Raw genomic sequence first — 26107 nt, 5'->3', positions numbered from 1 at the left:
CGGCCATGTGAGGACCCAGTGAGAAGATGGCCTATGGCCCATGAACCAGGAAGCTGGTCCTCACCAGACACTGACTCTGCCAGCGCCTTGATCCCAGACTTCTCAGCCTCCAGAACTGTGAGAAATAAATGCTGGTTGTTTAAGTCACCCCATCTGTGGTGTTTTGTCAGAGCAGCCCAAACTAAGACCCTGAGCCTCAGTTTCCTGGTGGGCCACATTCCCCTCCCTGCCTAGAGCAGAGGGATAATCTGATGGACAGTGTGATGTGGGTGGATGCACTGTAAATAAAAACTGTTTAAAGATCAAACTTGGGATCAGAAGTCACTGATGAACCACGGGGTTTCTCTCTGTTCAAACTTTCCAAAGTAGCCCAGCTCATGGATAATGAAAACTCTAGCAGACCTAAAAGAGGCACAAACAGGAGCTTTTCTGCGACAGAGGCTGTCTGGACCTGGAAGAGCCTAGCAGAGTGGCTGGGGGCAGGGAGGAGGGAGAGGGAGGTGGGGGTTGCCTGGTGAGTACAGTTTGTAGCCAGAGGCTGAAGCTTCCAGATGGCCTGCCCACCAGGGCTGGCCCAGAGGAAAGGGGAAGGCGGCCACGCACAGACCCCTCGGCAGAGCCCTCCTCCCCGCTTCCCCAGCACCCTCACCTGGCGTGGGAGCCTTCTCTGTCTTGCCCTTCCACACTGCCGCATAGCCGTCCTCATGTTTGTTGAATGCCACCAGCTTCACCTCGTACAGCCGGCCAGGGACTGGAGAAGGTCATGCGGGTCACTCACTGGCTAGAGGAGCCTCTGAGGTCATTCTCTCATCCCCAGAGAGAGTCCATCTCCAACCACCGGCCCAGCTTGTCCAGTCCCCGACTAAAGCTATGTCCATCTCATTCCCTACCCCACCGGCCCTCCTCACCTAGCTGGGTCAGCTCATACTGTTTCACTTTCTTCTTGAGCCGGACAGGCCCCACATCCCAAGCCTGGTCTCCGCGGCCCCCTGGAGGGCTCTCACCATCGGCCTCCTCCTCCTCTGTCCCCACCTCCCGCCAGTATAGCTTGTAGCCAGAGATCTGGGCGGGGTGAGGGGGTGGCTGCCACGACACGACCAGGGACTCCATCCTTGCCCGTACCTTCAGCTCTGCAGGGGCAAAAGGGACTGGAGGCAGAGGAGCAGGAGGGGAGGAGGGGTATGAGAATGGGGAGAGAGGAGGAGAGGCCAGGGATGGGAGAGGGGGAAGAGGCAGGAGGAAGCAAAAAGCAGGAAGACAGCATAGAGTGAGAGCCTTGTCAGCCTTCTCCCAAAGCATCGCCACTCAGCCAGCAGCCTAAGTGCCAGGTTCAGTCTGGAGGAGAACTCACTATTCCACCAGCCCAGAGTGCTGGGAATGCAGGAATGTCTCCGGGGCATTTGCAAGGAGGTTAGCAAGGAGCACCTCTGGGGCAGGGCTGACACAGAGTAGGGCTCTAGAATTCTTCTGAAGGAACAACTAAATAGATACTGGTTTGGAAGGGGATCATAGGATTTGCTGAAGCTGGGAAGGAGGGATGGAGCCATTGAAGTGGGGAGCCCAACTTGGAGCCTAAGAGAGGGGTGGCTTACTACAGCTCCGATGCTATTCTAAGCACTTTGTACCATGTATTGTAACTTGACTCTTACAGCCCTGTAAAATAATGAAATACTATTACCCCTATTTAAGAAAACTGAGGCTCAGAGAAGTTAAGTAACTTGTTCAAGGTCACACAGATAGTACATGCTATGGGTCTGGCTGCATTTAATCCCTCTCAACCCAACCCACAACAATCGCAATCTTGGAAGCAGTTACTATTTAGCAAGTTCTGACTGTACTAAACACTCTGTCTACAATACATTCATTAATCCTCACGCCCACGCCTGACAGTAAATGAAGACTTAGAGTTGTGAATGGTTTGTCCAAGGTCTCACAGGAGACGGAAGGGACACATGAGCCCAGGGGTGTCTGCAAAGGCCAGCTCTTTGCCACTTTACCCCCATCCTCCCCTGCCCATCAAGCAGGGGGAGCCAGGGAAGGTCTCTGATGGAGGGAGCGATTGGGTTTGGGTGCCAAGCGCACACTGACACCCATACAGTCACGCACATCGCCCCCCCCCCGGCCCCCTGTCCCCTCTGACCCCGTACCGTGGCTCTGGTTATGCATACTCGGCGTCCTGTGCTGCATCCACTGGGAGGGGGCCCCATAGCCGGCCCCCGTGCCAGCCGAAATCCGCACTCGATACACCTTGTTGGGCTGAAGTGAGTTCAGTGTAAACTGTGTCTCGTTCCCCGGCACCTCGGTGGAGAAAATCTGATCTGCCGGGATAGAAAAGACTGGCTGCTGGGTGGCCACCTAAGGACCACGACTCCTAAACACCTCTCCACCGACCCTTCCACCTCAGATCCTGAGTCCTCAGGGCCCATCGGAATCTGAGGCTTTCTCAGCGCCGACCCCTCAGTGCCAGGATGGACTCCCCGGCTCCAGGGCTGGCTCAGGTGGGGAGAATCACAGCAGGCACTCCCCACGTCCCCCGGAGCTGTCAATGACCCCCCACCACCACACACACACCAGGGCGCAGGCACAAGGGGTTGGCTGTGAAGACCATCAAGCACCGCCTACCTTCCAGAGCCCTGAGGACCACCCAAGGATGCTTTCTCACCCTTCCTTCCCTCCCCACCCTCCCTCTGGCCCCCAGCCTCTTGCCTTCTGATTCTGCATCCCTTTCACACCCCCACCCCTAGACTCCCGACACCTGCCCTAACACCCGCCCAACCAATGCCTCATTTCCCCCAGTCCCACAAGCACACCCTCCACCTCCCTATCCCTCATCTGCTTTTTCAGCTGGAAAGGACCCCAGGGATTACCTGGGCTACCTGCCTGACTTCACAGATAAGGAAACTGAGGCAGGGACTGACAGGATTACCCACTGCAGCTGTAGAGGAGATGGGGCTAGACCCCAGGCCTCCTCCTGTCTTGAGCTAGCCCTCTTAGCCTTCTCTTTCACTCCTGCCCTCCCTCCCCCTCGGCCACACTCCCCTTTTCCAGGTTCACCTTGCCCTCTTTCTGCTCTCCCTACTTTCCTCGGACTTTCCACTGCTCTGCTCAGGTGCCCAGCTGCTCTGACCAACCCTTCGCATCAGTGATTCCCAGCCAGGTGGAGCCCGCACCTCGTCCCCACTCACCTTCCTTTCCCAAACCGTACTCTATCTTGTACTTCACCACCTGCCCATTGCTCAGGCTGGGAGGCAGGGGCAGCCACGCCACCCTGATGTCCGAGGGGTTGGGGCTGGACAGGGAGAGCTGGGGCGCTGCACTGGGGACTGAGACAGAAGAACATCAGCATGAGCTCTGCTCCACCGACGTGGAAGGTGAGGCCCAGGAGCGGTCAGAGACTTGCCCAGGTCACACAGCAAGTCAGAAGGAGGCTCAGGACCAGGATCTGAGGGAGGAAAGGGAGCCTCTCAGGGGAGCCACAAGCTGGAGTTGAGGGGACATCCTTCCCACCCCAAAGCCAGAAAACGGTTGTGGGCACAAGCTTCTGCATCCACTGGGTTGTCACTGGCTCCTGCCTGACTGGATGATGGTACGTGGGTATAGGGAAGAAGGGCCATGTGATATAGGTAATCATGAGACCTGGGTTCAAGTCCCAGCTGTACTACTGACCTTGGGCAAGTCACTCAATTTCTGGGCCTCAGTTTCCCCAATTGTAAATCGGAGAAGAACCCTTGCCTACCCCCTTACAGGGCACAAAAGATGACACCAAGCAGATAAAAGTGCCTTGGTGTACGCCAGTAAAGAGAAGCTGAGCTACCACCCCCAGGGAATTCACTGGGCCCCAAGGTGCCCACTGCAGGTGCAGAGGCCCTACCATCATCCAGAGTGTGGACCAGCGCTGGGGTGGAGGTGCGGCTGGCCCCCAGCTGCGAGTAGGCCACTACATAGAACTCGTAGTCTGTGTTGGGTTCCAGGTCCCGAACCTGCAGCTCAGTGGTGTCATTGTTCACTGCAAACTGATATTCCACATTGTCCATGCCTGAGTGGGGACATAAGGGACAAAGAGACTGTCACTGGGCCATCCCATGGACCTGTCAGCTGGAGGCTGTCGAAGGATCCTTCATATTGTCCCAGTCTCCGGAATAGCCTTACTTATAGCTAAGTCATCCCAGATAATCTGAGTTGCGGAGTATATACTCTCCTGACTTCTAGTCTTGGTGTATTAACTCCTCCACTGGTTCTTTCTGGCTTCTAACTGAAGTGACTTTTCCTGCAGTTAATGAAATGGTTCCAGGAATGCGAAGGCACCTTCCCTGGGAGGAGAAGCATTCCCTCTCACCTCTCGCATAACAAACTGTGGCCAAGGGGTAAATGCACTGACCCATATCTGCACAGATCTCTCCTGTGGGCTCCCACCCCACCCCATCCAATCCCCAGAGATACCCACCAGGCAGCCCCTCAGTCATCCAATCTGTGCTTCCCGCGCCTCCTCATCACGCGCCCCTGCGTAGGCCTTTGCTGGGGCGTGTTGGTCCCCCGGAAGACGTACCTCGTGCCTTCTGGTAGTGGAGGGAGAAGCCAATGATCTGCTCGCTGTGCAGCTCTGGCCGCTCCCAGGCCACCAGCACTGAGGAGCTGCTCAGCGGCGTGGCGGTGACCCGCGTGGGGGCGCTGGGCAGCCCCTCTCGCACCACGACTGCCAGTGGCGCGGTGGCGCACGCGGTGCCTGCGCTGTTCTCGGCCACGCACTGGTAGTAGCCGGCGTCCTGCAGGCCGATCTGTGTGATGACCAGGCTGCCGCCGCCGCCCTGCACCTTGACGCGCCCGTTGGGCCGCAGCGGCGCCCCGTTGTGCAGCCAGCGCAGCGCGGGCCTCGGCTCCCCGGACGCGCGGCACACGAAGCGCGCGGTGCTCGCCCGCGTCCGTGACAGCGCCTCGGGCGCCTGCGAGATGGCAGGGGCGGCTGCGGGCGGGGAGGGGGACGCTAACTGCGCGCTCGGCCACCAGGGGCCCGGGCCCTGCCCCCGCCCCCAAATACCTGACGACTCCCACATCCCCTCCACTCACTCTAACCTCTCCCTGATTCACCCGTCCCCGCCAAAACACTCTAAGCAGCGCAGCCATAGCTCTCTTCCTGCCCCAGCCCCACAATGACCATTCTCTTCTCCCCGAATTGTTCCCCAGGCCTCCTCAGCCTCCCCTAAATACCCTGGCTCTTCCAGGATCTCATCGCATTCCCGCACTTACGCTTCCTTCTCCCTTACCTCCGTGTATCCTACACCTATCGGATTTATCCCTCAGCCAGCCCTGAGCAACCCTGTCCCCCAGTTTTCTCCACCAAGACTACTCCATCTCCCCCAAAAACCTCAATCCCACCCCTCCCCCATTACCCCACCCAGAACACCCCTCCACACCCCCTCAATCACTCAAGCCGTTTCCTAATCACTCCTCTCCTCTCCCCGATTAAACTCTCCTCACTCCATCGCTCCGATCTCTTTCCACCACTTCCTCTCCTCTAATTACCTAGCCTTTCCCGCACCACAAAGTACTCCTCCTCATGAGCTCGACCCCGTAACCCTACTCCCTTTTCATCCTCCAGTATCTCCCTTCAGTCCCTCTAACACACCCACTTGCCCATTTCCCCCCTCCCCAGTCCTCCCTCCCTCGGCCCCAGCTAATCCTCCCCAATCCGATCTCCCCCACATCTGCTCTCCGTCCTCCCCCCCACCTCCCTCCCCTCACCCAGCACGCGGAGCTCGGCAGCGGCGGTGGCAAAGTCGCGCGTGCGGGGCTTGTTCGCTCGGCAGACGTAGACGCCAGAGTGCCGGGGCTGCGCGCTGGTGATTAGTAGGTTGGTGCGGCCCAGAACGATGACATCCGTGGAGATGGGCTTCCCATCTGCGGGAGGAGGGAGAGCGCTAGAGGGGGGAGCTAAGGGCTGCCTCTCCATCCACTCTCCGGACCTCGTGGAAGGGCGGCGGTCCTCTACGCCCAAGTTAAGAGAACGCAACGGTCTCTGGTTGGGATCTCATTTCCTCTACTTTCCGATGACATTCTCCAAGCCCTAGTGTCTCTGTCTGTAAAATGGGGAGGTAGTCTGTAGCTGGAAGGGCTGGCTGTTCTGAGGGTGGAATGAGTAAGGTCTGTGAGTTTGCCAAGCACCATGCAGGCACATAATAGGTGCTCAGGACACTCATCAGTTGTTACTATTACCATCATTATTAAATCCCTTTGTCTCAAGAAGGATACACTCCCCCATATGGGATTAGGCCAGTTCTATGATAAGATATGGCTGGAAAGGTCTGACCAGAACCAAACATTTGAATACACGCCAGACTTTTATCTTGATGTGAAATGAAAACCATTTAAAAACCCCTTGCCTCATGGACATAAACAGAAAATCCAGAGAAGAAATGCAAATGGGCAAGAAACAAAAAAGTCTGCAACTTCACATGATCAAAGAAATGCACATCAAAACACAGATGTTCATTTTCACCTATCAACCAGGGAAAGTTTTTAAAACCAGTATGCTGCAACACTGAAGAAAAAGTAAATGCTGATAGGGCTAGACAGGGGCTCCACCTTGACCTTGAAGCCAGGGATTCCAGCGTGGGCACCCACGCTGGGGAGCTGTGAATAGGGCAGATCCCTGCATTCTTAACCGTAGTAGTGGACAACTGGGAAGGACTGAAAAAGTCAATAGTAGGAACTAGCTAATTAAATTATGGCTAAATCCGAATGATGGAATATCACAGTTATTAGAATTATTTTTTGAAAAAGTTTTTAAGATGGGGAGATGCTTATGATACACTGTTGAATGAAAACAGGACTTGGAACTGTAAATACAGCCTGCTTTCAATTTGAGGCAAAAATGTACATATGCATAGGAAAGAAGTCTGGAAGAAAATACACTCATATGTTAACAATTTTAATCTCTGAGTGGTGGGATGTTTTCTGTTTCTGCTTTTCCCTAGTTTTCTACAGTGAATACGTACAACTTTTGCCATCAGAAGAAACCAAATCAAAACAAAACAAAAATGTCATGCCCCCTTCCCTGACTTAGTAGGGTAAGTTCCTAGGGAAGGAGTAGTGCCCAGGGTCAGGAATGAAGTCCTCTTCCAGACTCTCTCTTCCCAGTCTCTGTCCAGGGATGCTATTAGCAGAGTTTTTCTAAGTGAGATCCCTGAGCCAGAGGTGTCAGGACCCTCTTGGGATAGCATATATCCTTACCATGCACACAAATCACAGAATCACAGGAGACCTTGTTAATAAGATGCAGAAGCCTAGGGCACCTCAGATTCTACACTTCTAACTATGCCCAGGAGGTAGGTCCGAAGACCAAACTTTTGGTAGCAAGGACCTAGGGCATTTGTTAAGCATTAAGAATCCTGGGTCATAACTCCTGAGGCGTGAAGGGAGGGAGTCTGCAGTTTTAAGATGCTCCCTAGGTCACCCTGATGCCTGGTCAGGATTTCAGAAACATTGATAACAGAACTTCCAGGCAACCCCAGTAATGGTACGAGGGTCCTGCCGGCCCCAGGATCCCCTTAACTAGGCAAGTGTCACAGGTCCAATGAGGCTGGGCAGGTCACAGAGGCGCAGACACCAGCGCTGTTCTTTCTCATCAGCTCGGTGGGGGTACATAGCTGGTTTATTATTTTCCTTTAAACTCTCTGTATTCATCATTATATACACTTGAATGTGAGACACAAAATTACAAAAAGGAGGCAGTGTAGGGTAACAGACTGAGCCAGGGAAGAAGGGTAAAGAGAGCTGAGCTTAAGACTTACTTCTGCCGTCAACTCGGGACAAGTCACGTCTTATGGACAAATGGAAACAAAAATAATCCTAGCTTTTCCTCCCTGCAGGGCTGCAGGGAGTAGTGTCCCGGAAAGTGAGCAGGCTCAAAAGTTTGGGTTTTAGCTTTCCACCTGCCTCTCCGAGCCTCAGTTTCCTCGCCTGCCCCCTGGGAATAATAGCCCTGGCGCCTGCCCTCTTCCCAGGAGCTCCGGGAGGCTCCAGCAGGAGAGTGAGTTGCATGCAAGGCGATGTTTGGCCCGGCACTCTCGTTACCCCGATAGCATCTCCTGTAATGCAGTCCCACTTGGCACTCATCACTTGCTGCCTGATGCTGTCAAGCCTCTCTTCATGGGTGTGTGTTTATCTCGCTCACACAGACTGTGAGTTCACAGTGCGGCACCCCACCCCGCCGACTCTCATCCAGGTATTTTATTCACTGTGCCAGCATGAAGCCAGGCACACAAAGGTGGCAGCACACTGGGTGGACCAGGAGGTGCTGTGCAGTTAAACAGATCAGCAGTGGGTCCTAGTTCCACCCGACTCGCTGGCACCTTTCTGCTCCTCTCACACACTATTGTGAGGACTGGAAACACGTAAGGTGGAGAACCGAGCCCACTGCCCATCTTCAGTAAGGTCTCAAGCGTGATTTTGTGAGTGCCAGGCTTAGCGCGCTTCATTCACAAAGGAAACTTGCTACACGGATTGATGATTGAATTTGCCCAGGTTCCCCCACCCACACTCAGCCCTGGGAGAGGAGTTTCTGCCACATCAAAGGTCGGTGACTGTGGCAGAGTCACCCTTACAGCTCTTTGACTTGGGGATGCATGAGATGCCACACCCTCCCTCTCCCGTGCCCTCAGGTCCCCTCCCTCCACTTACCCTGTCGGACCCAGGACACGAAAGGGGTGGGGTCAGCCGAGGCCACACACTCCATCACCACACTCTGGCCAGACACCACGGTGGTGTTCTCCGGGGCTGCCACAATGACCACGTCCTGCCCTGCGGTGGATGCCAGGGACCCTGGAGAGAGGGCAGGCCAGCAGGCAGCCTTACCATCAGGCATCTTCACATGCAGTACCTCACCTGATGCTCACAGTCACCTGGTGAGGCAGGTGGGGCAGGGAGCAGTCAGGGTTCCATCTGACAGATGGGGAATGCAGCTGCATTGCTCAGCAGAGCTGGGACAGGAGCTCAGAGCTCTTGCTCTTGGAGCCAGGAAAGGAATAACCTGGCCTCCGACACATCACCCCATTCTTCCTGTCAGATCAAACCCACCCTCCGGGCAGAGGACTGGCAGGGTCATGAGTAGACTTGGAGTCCGGACTTGCAGTCAACAGTCATAGTTTCTAGTTCCAGTGCTGCCATCAGTGCGCTGTGTGACTTTGGGAAAGTCCCTTCTCCAGAGGGCTTCGGTTCCCATGTGGGAAAGGCAGAGGTTGGGCTCGAGTTTCTGCCAGGTTGGCAGCCCCCCCAAGACTAATCCCTGCCAAGTTCTCAGCGTGACCCTGGGTCCCTGGGTTGATATGCTGAATACCCGACTTGTCCAGTAGGTGGAGGCAGAGACCCCGGGAGCTGGAGAGAGAGCAAACCAGACTGAGAGAGAGCAGCTCACCAGCTAAGCCCGGGAAGCAGGGTGGGAGGGGAGGTGTCCAGGATGGGAAGAGATGTGTGGAGGGGTTGGGGGTGCAGGGAGATGCCATGGCAAGTGAGGGGCCCTTGGGGGGAGGCCTGAAGTGAGATCCAGTGAGTACCCACTAGGCACCAGGCACTTCCCAACCCTATCTCAGCTATCCTCACCACCTCCCTGAGCTGGACATTTGATAAGGAGCCCAGGGTCATACAGATGGAGAGTAGAGAAGCCAGGATTCAAGCCAGGTCATTCTGACCCCAAAGCCCATGCCCTTCCTACTGCATCACACTGGGACAAGAGCTTTTCAGAGAAATGCAGAAAACAGGGGCCCCAGACCACAGGGAGCCAGTGCCCAGCAAGTGAATCCCCCAGTGCCCACAGCATTCGGGGCACACAGATGGGCGAGGACTAGGGCTTCAGGGCACCACACCCATCCTCACACGCCTCACTTCTTAAGCCCCGCAAGTGTCATTCAAACCAAAGGGAACACACAGAGCCTCCGTAGGAAGGGAGCCCTGGACCAGGAGTCTTGGGTTCCTGCCCCAGTTCTATCTCTGACTTGCTGGGTGGCACTGCCTTCTCTGGGCTTCATCAACTCCCTGTCACCTATATGAAGGCAGGACTCCAGAAACCCCCAGGTTTCCCTGCCCATCCAGCCCCCTTACCTCTGCGGGCCACGTGGAGTAGGGCCTCCTGGCTGATGCTCTGGTGGGCCGAGTTGGTGGCCACGCAGCGGTAGGAGCCGGCGTCACTCTCCTGAACATCCAGGATCTGGAGGACCCCGTTGGGAAGCGTGATGAGCCTTGGGAAGGGGCAGAGGGCACCTGTGAGGTTGGCAGGAGCTCTGCAGGGAGGGTGGCTGTGCCCAAACTGTCCTGGGCCCACCTCCCCTCCAGCAGCTCACTTTCAAGCTTCCTTCCTAATAAAAGAAATACAAATTGAAACTACAATATACCATTTTCATCTATCAGATTAACAAAGGTCAAAAGGTTTCAAAACACCCTTCGTGGATGAGGGATTGGGGGAAGGAAGTCCTGTTTTGTTGGTGGCCATGCCAACTGATACACCCTCTTTCAGGGGCAAGCTCTTGATATCTTAAAATCAAACCTGCATGTGCCTTTTGACCCAGCAACATCGCTTCGAGGACTTCATGCCATGAATATTCTCATATACGTACACAAAAATGTATGAAAATGATACTCACTACAGCACTGTCTGTAATAGCAATGCTCACTCCAGCACTGTCTGTAATAGCAAAAGACTGGAAACAATCCAAGAGTCCATCTGTAGGGTGGGAATTAGCTAAATCTGTTTGGATACATTCATACAATGGAATGCTAGGCAGCTGTTAAAAGGAGGCAGCTCCATGTGGGCTGATATAGGACCATCTCCAAAATGTGTACTGTACAGGACCATGTATAGGGGATGCGTTCACTTATATGTTTGCACCGAATGTCCTTGGTCATCGTGGTTGTCTCTAGGGAGGGGACCTGGGAGCCTGGGAGCTGTCGGTAGGAGACGTTTTATTATATAAACTTCTTTATAGTTTGAATTTGTTTACCCCTGCCTATATTACCTCCCTTCTCCCCTGATAAAATCCCTATCTCATCTGACCCCCGAAACAAGCCCAAGAGATAGAGAGGATCACAGACTTCATTTTATTGGTGACAAAACTTGGAGGTCTTAAGTCTTGGAGGGAGTAGGGTATTTTCCCAGGGTCTCACAGCTGGGGCAGAATTAAAACTGGAACCCAGGTCTTCTGGTGCCAAATCCCATGTTCCTTCCACCTGCCTGTCTCAGCAGCCATTAGATGGCCGAGAGTGCCAATGGAAGGGACGTGGTCCTCAGCAAGCCCCTGTCAACACGTACGTGACTATGGAGGGGCAGGACGGATGAGGGTGGTACTCTCTGCCCTTTTGGTTAGAGAGCTGGAAAGTGGTTTGGGCTAGAAGGGCCCAGAGACACTGCTTGAGAGACAATGCAATCCAAGGTAGGGAAGTGTCCAGGGAAGCCGGGGTGGGGAGTGGGTCCTCCCGAATCCTCTAGCTGGGACCCCTGCAGGGTCAGCTCGAGGGTGAGAGTTCAGTTTCTCACCAGAACAAACGGTGCTGGCCTCTGGATAATAGGCTGGGCCGAGGTCAGGGAGGGAATGGGGCAGCTGTGCACTTGGTGAAGATCCCTTGGCTAGTGGGGAAAGCGGGCTATGAGAAAATCTAAACACAGGAGAGGAGAGCTAGCTCGAGGGTGTGAGGAGAGAGTTCTGGCCATGGGCCTGGAAATCTGCTGTGGCCCAAAGACTTGGAGAAAAAAAATGAACCTGCATGACTCCTTCCTTCACCCCACAGGCACATTCACCTCTGCCCCCGCATCTTACCCTCAGCTCCAAGAGCTGCAGGGGCCAGCCGGGGAGAGGGGACAAGGAGGCACAGGGTGGCTGGAGGGAAAATCCTGGGCCAGGACCCAGCCTGCTGCCATGGAAAACTCAATGGGAAAGGATAAGCAGGACCCATCTGGGAAACCAGGCCCCCATCCCCATCCAGGTCTCCCCCATCTAATATTCTCTGCCTCTTAGACCCTTCCTCCTGCCTCAGTCAAACTTAGCTGAGTGTACCAGCAGGGTTCCCACCAGGAGCTGCCCACACTCCCTAATCCTAAATTTTCCCAGTCTTTTCAGGGAAATTGTACCCATGAGCTAATATTTCCCTTGACAAGTAACACTGCCTTAATTATGTATGTTGGAGGAACAAACAAAGGAATGAATGAATGAAGGAGTGGGTACCTTTTCTCATGAGTGGTGCAGTTGCTACAGCCAACAGAAGTGAGACGGAACCACTTTCAATATTTATCTAAAATCTTTTCTAAAAAAAAAAATCTTTTCTGTTCTGTTAAAATGTGTTTTTAAAAGCTCTGTCCTTGGAAGGATGGCCAAGATATATTGGTTAGTGGGGGTGCGGGGGGAGGAATCACAAAACAATGTTTATGAAGCAATTCTATTTTTGGAAAATAGATAAATGATACGCTAGGATGTGCGCAGAAAAAGTCAAGGATGGCAAAGCTCACGTCATTCATGGAGGTTTTCTCTGGGAGCAGGATTACTGTGGACTCCTGTTTGTTGTGTTTTAAAAATGTTTTGTTATACTGAATATTTATCAGTGTGGAAATATAAAACTTAAAAAATATTTAAATGGAAAAAAAGCATGTGCGCTTGTGCATTTGTTTTGTAACTCCTGGCTCGAATAGAGAAGCAGCTGTGGCACTGTGAAGAGAACTGGTTTCAACATATGTGATTTTAGCAGATAACATCACGTGTCTGGGCCTCAGGTTTCTCATCTGCGAAATGGGTTTCATTATTCCTGTCCTGCCTACTTCACACCCCCAACCCTATTAATGTGATATGAACTCACATTAGATATTTGTGTTCAGCCAGTAGGTGACTTTTCTCTGCTTTAAATTGGTATATTTTATCATTTAAAAATGAATTCGAATTTCACATAAAACAAAATAGCTCCTTAGAGAATGAAAAGCAACCTTTATCTAAAAGGAAGGGATCATTCTCTTTCTAAGCCTGAGCTCAAGTCTGCTGCCCCTACCCCTCAAATGGCCACTTGGACCCAGGGATTCAAAAACGCAGAAGAAATGACAGCTGCCCTGAATTTCTGGAGGCCCAAGGAGCCTCCACCCTAAGCCGTTCGGAGATCCACCCAGGGAAAAAAGCGACACTAGCTGAGGGTCACATGAGGTTGACAGACACGATGGGCCCTGGGAGATGAGTAGGGCAGAAGACTGGACTAGGGAGCCTAGAGTAATTAAATCCATTAGTGCTGTGGTTTTAAAGCGTGAGTGAATGGTGACAACAAAATGATTTCAAGTGGATCCAGACACACATTTTTATTCCTGCAGCTATACATTTCTTTGTTATGGCGAGCTTCTATTTATGGTCAGTGTTGCTGGTTTTTCATTTTATTGCAGTGAGATAATATTCCTCTTCAGTATGTGTTAAAGTTCCAAAAGAGAGAGCTGATTTAAAGAAATGTATTAAGTAAGTGATGGTATAAATGGCTCAGGGGTGGCCAAAATTACGAAAGGGGTTTGTGAATGCCTGGGATTTGGGAAACACTGCCCTCACTGATTACCGGTTCCTGCGGAAGAAAAATTATCCCCTATCATTAGAAATTAGTGTAAGTATCAGGGAATTGCCTCAGGGTCTAGCCTTTACCATAAATTCTCAAAATATGCCCCTAGACCCTGACAGAGTGTGTTTATTAACTGCACATGTGCACAGCCTCCACCGAGGCAAATGGTCTCCTTCAAACCACTGGGCTGAGTTTATGAATAGCATATTTGTACGTGAACTATATCTGGGCATGTGTAAAAATACATACCTTGGGCATAATCAAGCTGCTGTTTTAGATATTTCTTTATTTCCCCCACACAATGTGCCGGGACATGTGAGCCCAGCTTATTTATAGATGAGGATCACTTTTCAGAGGACTTGGGGGCAAACACTCCCAGAGCCCAGGAACTGGCAGCTCCAGCCTCCTGGAAGAGGCCTGTGGAGTCTTGGGATGATGCCTGAATTAGATGTTGGGAGGTGAAGGAACTCTGCTGTTTGCTGAGAAGCTCTGGGGAAGTTCTCTGCTCTGAGCCACGGCTGGACCACCTGATCTCTAAGCCCACCTGCAGCAGGAAATTCTTCAGACCCTGCAGCTCCCCCACCCCAACCAAATCACGAGGCTCCTGTGTCATCCACACCGGGGCTCCGGCGTCCGACACTCTTGCACTAGCTGTGTGACCTGGGGCAAGTGACTTCTGTCTCTGATCCTCAATTCCCTCATTAACAATCCAGATCACCACAGTCATAAGTAGAGACCTGGAAGGATGTTCCTTATGTGTGAAGTGAAAAAAAAGTAAAAGCTGCAACATAACTCCATTTCTGTCTTTTTTAAAAAAGTGATTGAAAAAAAAACCCCAGTATTTACAATATAATCCCGATTTTTAAAGAGAATATTTATAAACACACAGGGGAAAAGTCCAAGGGACAGACATCAGAACTAACAGAGGCTTTCTATGGGTGATAGGACGACGAGGCATTTTTGTTTCTTTTATTGTGTGTTTATATGAATTTGAAAACTGCTTCTACTAGGAATATAAACTAAAAGCAATTAGAGAAAATATGGAAAATGAGGAATGCTTATCTTGAAGGATGATGGGAAGGATTAAGTGAGAAAACACTGCTCTCATTAAGTGGAGCCTCTTGTGGCTTTTAACACAGGGAGAGTTTCCTGCTCTCTCCCACCCTCTCCGGGGGCTGCAGAGTAGGTGTCACCCAGCAACCGCCAGAAAGCACCCACAGAACAGCGCTGAGAGGCCGCACGTTTGGAAAGCACAGAACTTAAAATGTCAGCATTAGGAAGGCTGGGTTAGCATTCCCACGGTCCCCTGCCTAGAATGCTCATTCCTGGGATGTTAACAGGGTTCCTGCAAGAGAGGCTCTGGGCAAACGAATCTAGGAAGTGCTTGGTTAAACAAGTTAAACAGGTTTTTGTTCAGTACAGGGCTTCTCAGGGCCTTGTTAATTCCAAAGGGCAGATGTATAGTACACCAGAAATTGACACATTGTAACTGACTATACTTCAATTTAAAAAAAGCATGCGGGGATTTATAGGCAGTTTCCTGATCTTATTTGACCATGGAATACTTTTTTTTCAAGAGTTACCTTTTGGGATGAACGTTCTACAAAGAACACACTTTGGAAACCATGATCTAGTCCAACCCTTTCATTTTTTTTTCCCCCTTTAATTTTCTAGATGGGGAGAATGAAGCTGAGTAAGCAGTGACTTGCAGAGGGCCAGTGGGGCTGCCTGATCACCAAAGTCAACAGGGTTACATGTCTTGACCTCTTACTTCTTCCTCCTTCAAAACTGTGGCAGAGCTATGTCCTGGGGCTTTTCTATCTACAAGTTTCTCTTACACTTTCACCCCTACCCAGACATGGGCAAAAGTCAGAGGAGCTGGGACAACTCAGTACGCTGAAGACAGGTCAGTTCCAGGGCAGGGAGATCTGGAAACCAGCATTTCTGAGCCTAAGGAAACCCACCTCCACCAGGAGAGGAGAGAGCGAGCTGGTAATACAGCTGGAGAGATGCAGGGGGACGACTGACAGCAGGGTGGCTGGGAGAGGCCTTTGGAGCCACATTTCCAAAGATGTATGAATTCCTGGGGTGGCAACCGAGTCATGAGACCAATTCTGAGACCACAGATGCAAAGGAGCCTTATGCTTTCTGGACAAGCTGCATGTACATCTGGGCCTGCCCAGGGGGCGGCACTAGGGATCAGGTCCTGGGTCTAGCCTCTGCTTCTCTTTAGCCCTAGAAGTGCTTCTCAGGGATGGCCCCATTGCCTTTCTGGGGAGAGGGGAGCGTGAAACAGGAAGGACCTCCACAACCCATTTATCAGATGCTGCACTTTATTGGATAGAACCGAGAAAGGAAGAGAAGTTATCCACCTAGGGTAGAAACTCCAGAGAAACCTGCAAAGAGAAACCCTCCCAGCAGCCTCTGGGGACCTGAATGAACAACGAATATTCTGCCAATTGCTCACCATGTGGCCTTGGATAAAGCACAGCCCCTCTCTGGCCTTCGGTCTCTTTCTCAATAAACCAAGTGGTTGGACTACAATGGTCGGGTGCTGAAGGATTCACTCACTACTCTCCACCCAAGCCCTGTAGCTTGGTGGGTGGCGTTCCTCCCAGGGAGCAAAAACTTCTTGTCTAACTTCTCTTTGGGACCAGAAATGAGCTGAGCATCAGTGGGTGGTTGGCTCCTAAGTCAGGTGGTCTTAAAAGGCAAAGAGCTTTTGAGCAGCAGCCCTCCATGTGATTCTAATAAAGTCTTTGCAGGAATTAAAAAAAAAAAAAAAGGCAATGGAGCAAATAGAGCCACCCTGACTCTAAGAACCCCAGCCCTCTCTGCCTGCACCCTGGGACCTATACCTGACTCCCCAACAGGACACTCACCGAGGCTCCTCAGGCACTGTCACCTGGTCCTTCTCCCAAGTAATGACGGGTGCTGGCAGCCCTTCAATGTGGCACTGAAACCGAGCGGTCCCGTTCTCCTCCACCGTCTGAGACTCCGGGTGCAGAGTGAAGCCCGCGAGTGCTGGGGATGGGGACAGTGAGAAAGGGTGGGGACAGGAGAAAAACACGAGAAAGGGAGGCCATAGCGAGCACAGACGGTGAAACACGCACCCAAACACAGACACACAGACAGAGAAACACAGGGTAATAGAAACACAAGCAGAGCAAATTCAGATCGACGGAGACACAGTTGGAAAGAGGCGGTCGGAGGAGAAGTGGTGATGACTGGTCAGGTGCTGCAGGCAGAATGAATTTCAAAGTCCCCCTGCCTTACGCCACCATATGGTCAGACTCCAGTAAGGTACACATTTCTTCCAGCCTCCAAATGATTTCATGGTGATCTGTGCCTTCCCAGAGCCCCTCAAGGGGTGGGCTGGACAAGGCAGCTCGGCTCCACATACTCCACCTGCTATGGGAGTGGGGAGAACCTTTGTGCCCCTGACACTCTTACCAGCCTCTCTGACAGGCTTCCTGGAGGAGAGCACAAGTCTGGACTCTCGAACTCACAGGGAGAGAAAAGGAGGAGGAAGAGAGGAGCAGGGAAGAATTGGGACTACTGAACAGTGAGGCAGACCATACCAGGAAGGGACCCACTGAGTAGGCTGGGAGGCAGGGAAAGGGGGAGTGGCTCAGAGACAAGCCTTTGCGCAAGTAACTAGCAGCAGACCCCACCTCCCACACCCCAGATCTCGTGGGTCTCAGCTCATCCCAGATACGGCACTTACTGGCAAGTTTGACCACCGCCGCCTGGCTGGCCACCACTCCTAGGGGCCCTCGGGCCAGGCAGGAATAGCTGCCCTCAATGACCTCCGGGGCTCCAGGGGCTGGCTCGTCACTACCTTCGGGGGCTGGCAGCTGGGACAACCACAGGGAGCCATTGGGTAGCAAGCGGAGGTGGTTGTGCTCAGGCAGGGCGCCCCCATCCTTGCTCCACGTGACGCTGGTGGGGAGTCCGGCTGCAGCCACCCCCAGACTGCACTCCAGCACCGCAGCTTGCTCTGGGCCCAGGATCACTTGCAGCGGCCCTGCTCCACAGCTCAGCAACACGACTGTCTCCCGGGGCAACGGCTGCTCCCCTGTGTAGAGGAGGGGGCACCAGGGCCATCAGTGTGTGTCCTCCCACCTCCCACAGCCTCCAGCTCCCGAGTCACCCACCCCAGGGAGTTGGGGCAAACTGTACAGAAAGATGTCTCATGGAAAGACCTGTGTCAGGATCCTGGCTCTACCCCTTACAAATTGATCTCGGGCCAATGGCTGCACTGCGCGCCCATCCTCCCCCACTGCTCAACTTCCTCATCCACAAAATATCACAGTTCTTAGCAAAAAGTAGACACAACCCAAATGCCCAGTCACCTGAAGAATGGGTAAACATATTACTCTGCCATCAAAAGAAATGAAGTACTGATACTTGCTACAACGTGAAAAGACCTTGAAACTTTAATGCAAAATGAAAGAAGCCAGTTACGAAATGCCACATATTGCATGATCTCATTTCTGTGAAATGTCCAGAATAGGCAAATCCATAGAGACAGAAAGTAGATTAATGGTTGCCAGGAACAGGGGAGAGGGAAGAATGAGGAGCGATGATGGCTAAGGGAACCGAGGTTTCTTTTTTGGGTGATGAAAATATTCTAGAATTAGAGAGTGGGGATGGTTGCACAACCTTGTGAATGTACTGAAAACCACTGATTTGTACACTTTAAACAGTGACTTTTGCAGTATGTGAATTGTATCTCAGTTTAAAAAGACACAGTCGTTCCTTCATCAGGGTGAGCATTAAATGAGCTGCTGTGCGGGGAAAGGAGTGCAGCAGAGGGGTGGCCGGCTCAGTACTGTCACCCCCTCTCCTGGAATCTTACAGATCTCTCTCGCCCGCTGTTACCCGCCCACTTCTGCCCCAGGGACTGGAGGAGGTAAGCACTCCTTTCCGCAGCTGATTCCCCCAGAGCCACGCAGCAAGCCAGTGCCAGAACCCAGTCCCCTGACCCTCTCCAGATGCCCCAGAAGAGCCTGCAGCTCCAACACCGCCCTGGCCACGAAGGGAAGAGCAGGGGAACAACGGAGGAAGGGAACGCCATCCCAGCGTTGAGGCAAAAACACACAGATGTCAATGTTTATTATTTTAACCAACATTTCAGCAAGGCCTGGTGACTGCTATTCAGAGAGAAATGGTTGGTTCCCCAAGTTGTATCTCCCAGAAGGTTGACCTGCTGCCTCCCTGTCCCACCAAAGCTCAGTGGCCCAAGGTCTCCTCTTACACCATGCTTAAAGGCAATTGTGTGTCTGAGAGTGAGCCAGGGACAGAGGTAAAGACAATGGCCCACACTCATTTTAAGGCAGGCATGAGTGACAGAGCTCCCCAAGGGTTAGGGAATCTGGCGACGCTCAGGTCTAGACCTGACTGTCACAATCTAGCTGTGTGGCCTTGGGCCAGTCACTTCCCCTTCTGGGCTCTAGTTTATTCAAATGTAGCAGGTGAGGTCTGAGAGTCTATGATGTTAGGGTTATTCCGCGAACCGGACACACTCATTCCTGAACAAATACAGATCATCCAGACACAAAACTACAGGACAACCTTCCACACCTGAGCATGTGCACCCCAATCTCTACCACACTCGTCAACACCTGGACACAACGTATATGGCAACACTTAGAACTTGTGTCTGTCCCCAGGCCCTCTTCCCACCACCCCTTAAGGGGTACAAGACAGAGAGGCAAAGAGAAATCCTGACTGGATAAGATAAGGAGGCTGGGCTCTGACACTGCAGTGTGAAGGACAGACAGACAGATGTCTCTCTCTCTTTTGGGGGGAGGTTGGTAGTTTGGATTGTTTGTTTATTTATTCAAATGGCGGTACTGGGGATTGAATCCAGGACCTCAGGTATGCTGAGCATGCGCTCTATCACTGAAGCTATACCCTCCCCCACTGCCTTTCTTAATATGTCAGAAAGGCTCTGCTTACACCTCCAACTACACAACTGGGCTCAGCCTCACTGGTGGGTGCAGTGAGGAGAAGGCAGCCCTTCCCTCACCTGGTTTCCATTCTAATTTGGGAAACCAAACCGGCATTTGCATCACTGAGGGCCACTTGCTGCGGTGGAGAGAGCATTTGACCTTGGGGCAGAAGATCTAGGTTCCAGTCTTGCAAGATGCTCCACCTGCCAGCTATGTGACAAGCCACTCAACCTCTCTGGGCCTCAGTTTCCACATCTGTAAAGTGGAGGTGATAGTATGGAGCCTGTGAGGATTAAACAAGATGATGTATGCTAGGGCTCCAGCCCAGAGCCTAACGGGCATCAGTCAAGAGATGGGAGCTCCTGCTTTAAAGGCACTTCATAAACTGGAAGTGGATGCATAAATGCTAATCGTTATTCTTAACATCCAGTCCCTCCTATCTTTGAGGCCCTCGATTCTGATGCAAACACGGTAGGGGGAAGGCCAGCCCGGGCTCTCAGCCCAGAGGCTTCCAATTGCCCCATTCCAGCCAGTGAGCAGTCGGTTTGAGTTTCAGGGGTAGAAAAGCCCCACATGACACGAATCCCTGAGCCCTCCAGCAGCCTCCCTGCCCCCCAAAGCACGTCCGGGGCTTGGAAAATCCCCCGCCGTGCAGAACAAACAATGTGAACAGTTGGGGCCCAAGCAGCTGCCGGGTCTGTCAGCAGCCTGGGCTCGGGCTCGGGCAGGACGGCGGCCAGAGGGGCCGCGGCTGGCTGGGGAGCCCAAAGGAGGCTCCGATTCCCTTCCTGAATATTCATGGATCAGCAGATGTCTGGCTGCCCCACCTCGGAGGAGCTCAGCACCCAACAAGGCAAGGAGGGATGGGAAACCAACAGGGATGGAGAAGTGGGGAGAAACCGGGGTCCCCCTCTGAGAGTACAAGGCTGTGCCGAGAGTACAAGCCACCCACGTCGACAGAAATGGACACGGAGCCTAAGATTCCTCATTTTATAGATGGGGACACTGAGGCCCAGAACGGGGCGGTGGCAGGGGGGTCTTTCTTTGACATCCTGGGGATGAACCCAGCATTGAGGAGACAGTTGCTCCCCAGTAAGAGGGTTCTCTCTGCCTCAGTGCCCAATGCACCTTCTGTGCCCGGGACGTGTATTTCCAGGGGCTTAGCTCAGGTGCCACGTCCTTCCACGAAGCTGCCCCCACCTCCCCTGGGGGAAAGTTTTTCCCTGAGTCTCACATCACGGAGCCACGTGGAAGTCCCTCACCATCCTTCCTTTCGCCTCCACAGACAGCAGGATTGGGTGGGACAGACAAGCCCTGGCCTGGAGTCAGAGTCCTGGGCGCATCACGTGTTGTATGACCTCAGGTCCGATTTCCTCCTTTCAGCCTCGGTTTCCCCAGCCTTAAAATTAAGAGTTGCCACATTCCTCATTTTAACCAAAATTCTCCCAGCAGCAGAGGAGAGCATGCTCAGGAGGCTTGCTGACTACCTGAAATGTTTTTATTTTTTAAACCTTTGGCACATTTTGCATTCTGCTCCATTACACACCCACGTTTGTTTTCATCAAAACGTGGTCCCTTCACCGCCAAATCTTCTCGTAAAGGTGATGCTCTGGGGAGTGGGCCATGTTTGCCCCGTGGTTTCGTGGCCACCCCTCTCCTGCCACCCCCAGCTCTCTGCCGTGGCTGACCCCCAAGCACCCCCATGAGTACCTCGCAGTTCTCCCTGTCCGGGCTGGGGCGGACACACCGCACACCTGCTGCTGGCCAGCTTTCGGCCTTGAGGGGCCCTCCCTCTCCCACAATCCCTTCTCCTCAGTCTCCTCGGTGGGACTCTGCCAGAGACACAGAGCTTCTCTGCTTGGGAGCCCCACAGCCATCTCTCAAATCTGCTTTCTCTGACAGATTATTTTACCCACTTACAGGATAAATTAGATTTTACGAGGCCAACTGGAACCCAGACAGAAATGAGATTCACTGCTGAGCCCTGGGGCCAGCTCAATGCTGCTTCTTCGGATTAGTGGGAGCCTGGCATTAGCCAGGATTCCATTCTTCAGTGAACTCTCTGGAAAGAGGCTAGGGGGTAGGGGTGGGGGACGAAGCAAAGAGGCCTCCTTCATTAAGCCGAGAACTTGCTGCAAACATCAGTGCCTTGTCACTTTTGAATTTCAGGGCCCAACAGATTTATAACTTGTCTTCGGTCAGCAAGGGCAAATCCTCCATGACACCATCACCTCTCTCTTCTCCCAGGAGACACGTCAGCTTCTTCCAGAAACCTCCCTCCCTGCCCCCGACCTTGGCCACCTCCCTTACCACACACTAAGCCCCGCCCACAACAGCTGGAAGGAGAGCTTGGGACGGTTGCCTGGGACACAGGGAAGGGAGAATTGCCTTCATCTGTGATCCTGAGGAGACAGGCTCAGCCTCAGCGGACTTGACAGGAAAGCCACACTCAGCCTGCCTCCCTCCTGTTCTCCGGGACCCTGTGTCCCCACCAGGCCACACCACTTCCCGTTCTCTGAAAGTACACTGTTGTTCCATGTGCCCTGCTCGTGCTGCCCTCTCGCCCCTCAATGGCTCTGCCATCCCGGGGTCTGATTAAGATGCCTCTCCCTTTTCTGCCCCATGGGACCTGGGCACCTGGGTCACTGCAGTTAGCGCTCTAGATTTTTGGTTTGCCTTTCTCCCCAGCGGGGCAACAAGCTGGAGGTTATTGTTCTAGTCAGCATTACCTAAAACAGTGCCTGGTACACAGCAGGTGCTCAATAAGCATTCCTTGAACAGATGAGTGGACATGTGAAGACGCACTCAAAAAGAGAAGACACATAGCTCCTTATGCTTTTCCGAGCGTCAATTTCCTTATCCGTAAAAATTATAGGACTCCCTTCAAGGCTAGGCATGACATGAATAATACACATGGAAACCTAGCATACGATGTGGCACCTATTAGACACCTAACAAAATCCTTAAAAAGCATCGAGACAGAACAGCAAACTCACAATGAAAGAAATTCTGTACTCAAACATTCCCGGGACTGGGGAGCACTCTACATCACCTCTTCTCCTGCCGTGTGGGTAGTATGATTAAAAATACCTGCCTCCTGTGACCACCTTTTTCTCCTTTATGCTCCACTCACTTGCCAGAGTTCCATCCTCCAAACTATGTGACAAGGTAATTGAGCCCTTTATGGAACCATCTGGAAGTCTTGGCTCTGCACCAGCTTGTGTGCTCAGGCCTGCACTTGAGAGAGGGCTTACTGAGCCTCTGCTTCCCGGACCCCAGCAACCCCACATCCCCTCAAATCCAGAGGATGCCTTGGCCTCAGCGGTGAGGCAGTAGTTGGTGGCAGCCAGCCAGCCCCAGGGACAAGGATTCCACTTCTCTGCATGTCAGGCCCAGAACATTCTCTCTCTGGTTTTCTTCTCTCCCTCCAACTGTCATCACCGCCACCCCCAACCCCGGCCAGTGGGACTGGGGCCCTACCCCATCAGAGCCATTCTTCCTCCTCCTTTCCACCAACCCACAGAGCTAGGAGCCCCCAGGCCTGCTTGGCAATGACATCTGTTCTGCATCTGGAATTCTGTGTCAAGTCTGGTTGCTGCACCTCAGAAACAGTGGAGGCAGAACAGGAGGCAGCGGGTGGAGATGGGTGGAGGAGAGTGGATTCCAGAGCCCAGGCCCAGACAAACCAACTGAGGCAGGCCAAGCCCAAAGTTGTTGATAATTTCTCATGTGAGGGGGATGGGTGCAGAGACTGAGCTTGGGCTTATGTGTACCAAATCCTGGGAAAGTGTGGCTGCTCCAAGAGCCAGGAGACTGGTTCCAGCCCCAGTTGAATCCCCATCCATGTAACTTTGGGAAGTCACTCGGTTTTCTCATCTGTAAAATGGGTACATTAAATTATTTCTAAGTTCCCTTCAGTGCTGACATTCAGTGAAGCTAATTGTGAGACTGCTCAACTGGAAACAATATATCTTTAGGAAAAAAGAAAGAAAATGCTAATTTACACATAATATATATAATTGGACAATGAAAATACATCCAGGATCTATGAAGGTTTAGATAACTTCCAGAGAAGATTCACTATTAAGAAAAATCTTATCCAGATGTTTGACCTGGTTCCTAACCTCTAAGATGAGGTCAGAGAGGGCCATCCCAACACGCGATTGACTGAGGTTGGCCTCTGATCCTGATTGATGGGCTGGGGGCGGGGAGTTTCCTGGTGACGAGAAAGTGGCTCTTCTGTTCTTAGAGCCCCCGTGTTACTGACCTCAGGCATCACCACCCCCCGAAATTCTGACTGGGTGGAAGGGAGAGCCCCACTTCTTGCCTGTGGTAAAAACAAAGCACTTGGCATCCCACACAACCCCAGGTCGAGCTCCATTTCCATACAACATCTCCCCAATTCCCAAGCCCTGATCTACGAACAGTGTTCAGGAGAGACAGGCAGTCACTGTCTTGACTCTGACACCAGTCCTTCATTTTGCCATGTTGAGGCTGCTGCAGTGCCTATTGTTTTTGACTTCTCTCTCCCTCAATCCCTATAAACTCAGTCTATTCTCAAGTCCTACTGATTCTACTTCCTAAATATCTCTAGAATCCAGCTACTCTGGTCATCCCAACTGCCACTACTTCAGGTGCCACCATCCCCTCTTCTTCATTACTATCACAGCCTCCCAAGAAGCTGCAGCTTCCGCCTCCAGCCTGCTCGATCATTTTCCAGACTGGCTGGAGTGAGCAGATACAAAGCTGATCTTAACATTCTCTAAGGGCTCGTGGGCGCTCTCAGGCCAGAAGTCTTGGTGCGGCTTACAAGGCCCTTCGTGAGTTGGGTCCAGCCCCCATCTGAAGCCTTCTCTCTTGACATCCCGTGGCCCCTGTCCCATTCCTCCCCAACCTGCCCCACCCATATGCCTCGTGCCTTAAACTCCAGCCAGAGTTAGCTTCATTCAGCGGTCTGCACCAAGTCACCTCTGAGTGTCTGCACATGCTGTTCTCTGCAGAAAACTCTCCCCATCATCACTCTCCTGCAGGGCTAACTGACCCTCTGCATTGAGCTCTATTATTCATCACTTCCTGGAGGAACACTTTCCTGACCTTTCTGGACTACATGTCAGTCTTCTCCTTGTTTACTGTATTCCAGGCACCAGTCACATGCTAGCCAAAAGGGGTACTCAGTAAATATTTGTTGAATGAATGAATAAATGACCTCCATCCAGATCAGGGTGGCTTAGTCAAAACTCTATAGTTTCCCCCAGGACTGATGACCTTTGCACACTCAAAGGGTTTGGGGCTGAGGGCCATCATACTTGCTTCAGCCATGCACACTGCTGCCACGGGAGCCCCAGCTCGAGCCCTGCCCCTGCCTTGTACACTGGGGAGCAGGGAGAGGCCAGATCGCCGAGGCAAACTGAGCCCCTTGCAGGAGGCCCCACCACCGGTATTCCATAATGCTCCAGCGAGTTTAGTTCCCAGCCACGATTCCGCTTTGCTGGATGACCCGAACGTGATCCCGGAGCTCTTAGAAGAGCAGAGGAGGGTGGGCACAACTACTCCTTAATCCCCTGGCCTCCTGGAGGACAGACGCCCCTCTGGCACTTCCCCGCCCCCTCCACCTGACAACCCCAGGCCCCCTACTTCCCTAGCCTAGCTGCCAGGACCCTGCCCCCAGGCGGCCTCCAGCCGGGTCCGCAGTTAGGTCTGGAAAGGGGCGTGTCTTTGTAGGGAGAGAAGAGGTCCGAGTGCTTCCTGACACTTTCCCACCCGCTGCTTGGGTTTCCTAGTGATGGGCCTGGGGCCGGCCTGGCGGAGGCTCCTTTCCCCCTCCGCCGTCCTCGCCTCCCTCCCACGTGGCCTGGCTGAGTCTCTGGAAAGCCGCAGCAGCTGGAGAGAAATCCCCCTCCCCACCCCCACCTCCAAGTCCCTCCCCGACTAGCCCCGGACACATCCTCAGCTCCCCCTCTCCGCAGGGAAGGCAAGAACTAGGCGAACAAAGCGGGCAGCCCATCCCCCTCCCCAGCCATACCACCCACCTTCCCCATGGGCCGCCCCCAAACGCACTCAGTACAGAAAGCGAGAGAGCTGGGGTGGAAGGAGCCCTAGGCATAGGCACTCGGTTCGCCGTCACCCCAACCCCACCCCTTTCTCCAGCGAGGACAACTCTGACTCTTACCCACCCCCCTCTCCACCCCGCAGAGAGTTAGGGGGCTGGAGGAGGCCTTGCAGACCTGGTCAACACTTCCCTGATATGCCCCAGTAGGGGTGAGGCAGGAGTGAGTGACACGCGTCCCATCCTGAGAGCGAGTGTTGGACACGTTCACGAAAGCAACTGGTTTTCTGCCTCCTCCCCGAGCCCACTCCAGGCCTCGGGTATGGGGGAGCCACACTCCCCTGGCCACCCGCACCCCCCACCCCAGGGCCCAATCAGCCTCAGGGACCACACCCACTGGACAAAGTTGACTATTTTATCACGACTACCCCTAGTCAATCCGGAATCTGCTCAGTACCCCTACCATGTGCAAGGACACCCCCCAAAAGCCAAGGCCAAATATTAGTTCAGCTCTATAGACACAATTACACACTCTCCCGACACA

The 26107-nt window shown here is 52.9% G+C and overlaps 1 protein-coding gene across 5 annotated transcripts in view; it reads right to left on the bottom strand.

Moving 5' to 3' along the window:
* The window catches only part of IGDCC4 (immunoglobulin superfamily DCC subclass member 4), a 36170-nt gene that overhangs the window by 9446 nt on the left and 617 nt on the right, over positions 1–26107 (bottom strand). For 2 of the 5 annotated variants that reach the window (XM_032480927.1, XM_032480932.1), the window contains exons 2-12: positions 17288–17638; positions 16443–16584; positions 10093–10229; positions 8677–8817; positions 5740–5895; positions 4547–4960; positions 3872–4036; positions 3186–3323; positions 2148–2318; positions 909–1148; positions 650–751 (exon numbers count right to left, since the gene is read on the bottom strand). In XM_032480927.1, the coding sequence (XP_032336818.1) occupies positions 650–751; positions 909–1148; positions 2148–2318; positions 3186–3323; positions 3872–4036; positions 4547–4960; positions 5740–5895; positions 8677–8817; positions 10093–10229; positions 16443–16584; positions 17288–17638 (2157 nt within the window). The remainder of the gene's footprint in view (positions 1–649; positions 752–908; positions 1149–2147; positions 2319–3185; positions 3324–3871; positions 4037–4546; positions 4961–5739; positions 5896–8676; positions 8818–10092; positions 10230–16442; positions 16585–17287; positions 17639–26107) is intronic. The other 3 variants (XM_032480929.1, XM_032480930.1, XM_032480931.1) reach the window with 3 other exon arrangements.

Source organism: Camelus ferus, chromosome 6 (assembly GCF_009834535.1).
Source record: "Camelus ferus isolate YT-003-E chromosome 6, BCGSAC_Cfer_1.0, whole genome shotgun sequence".
Lineage (NCBI taxonomy): Eukaryota > Metazoa > Chordata > Mammalia > Artiodactyla > Camelidae > Camelus > Camelus ferus.
This window is presented reverse-complemented; position numbering and strand designations above follow the sequence as displayed.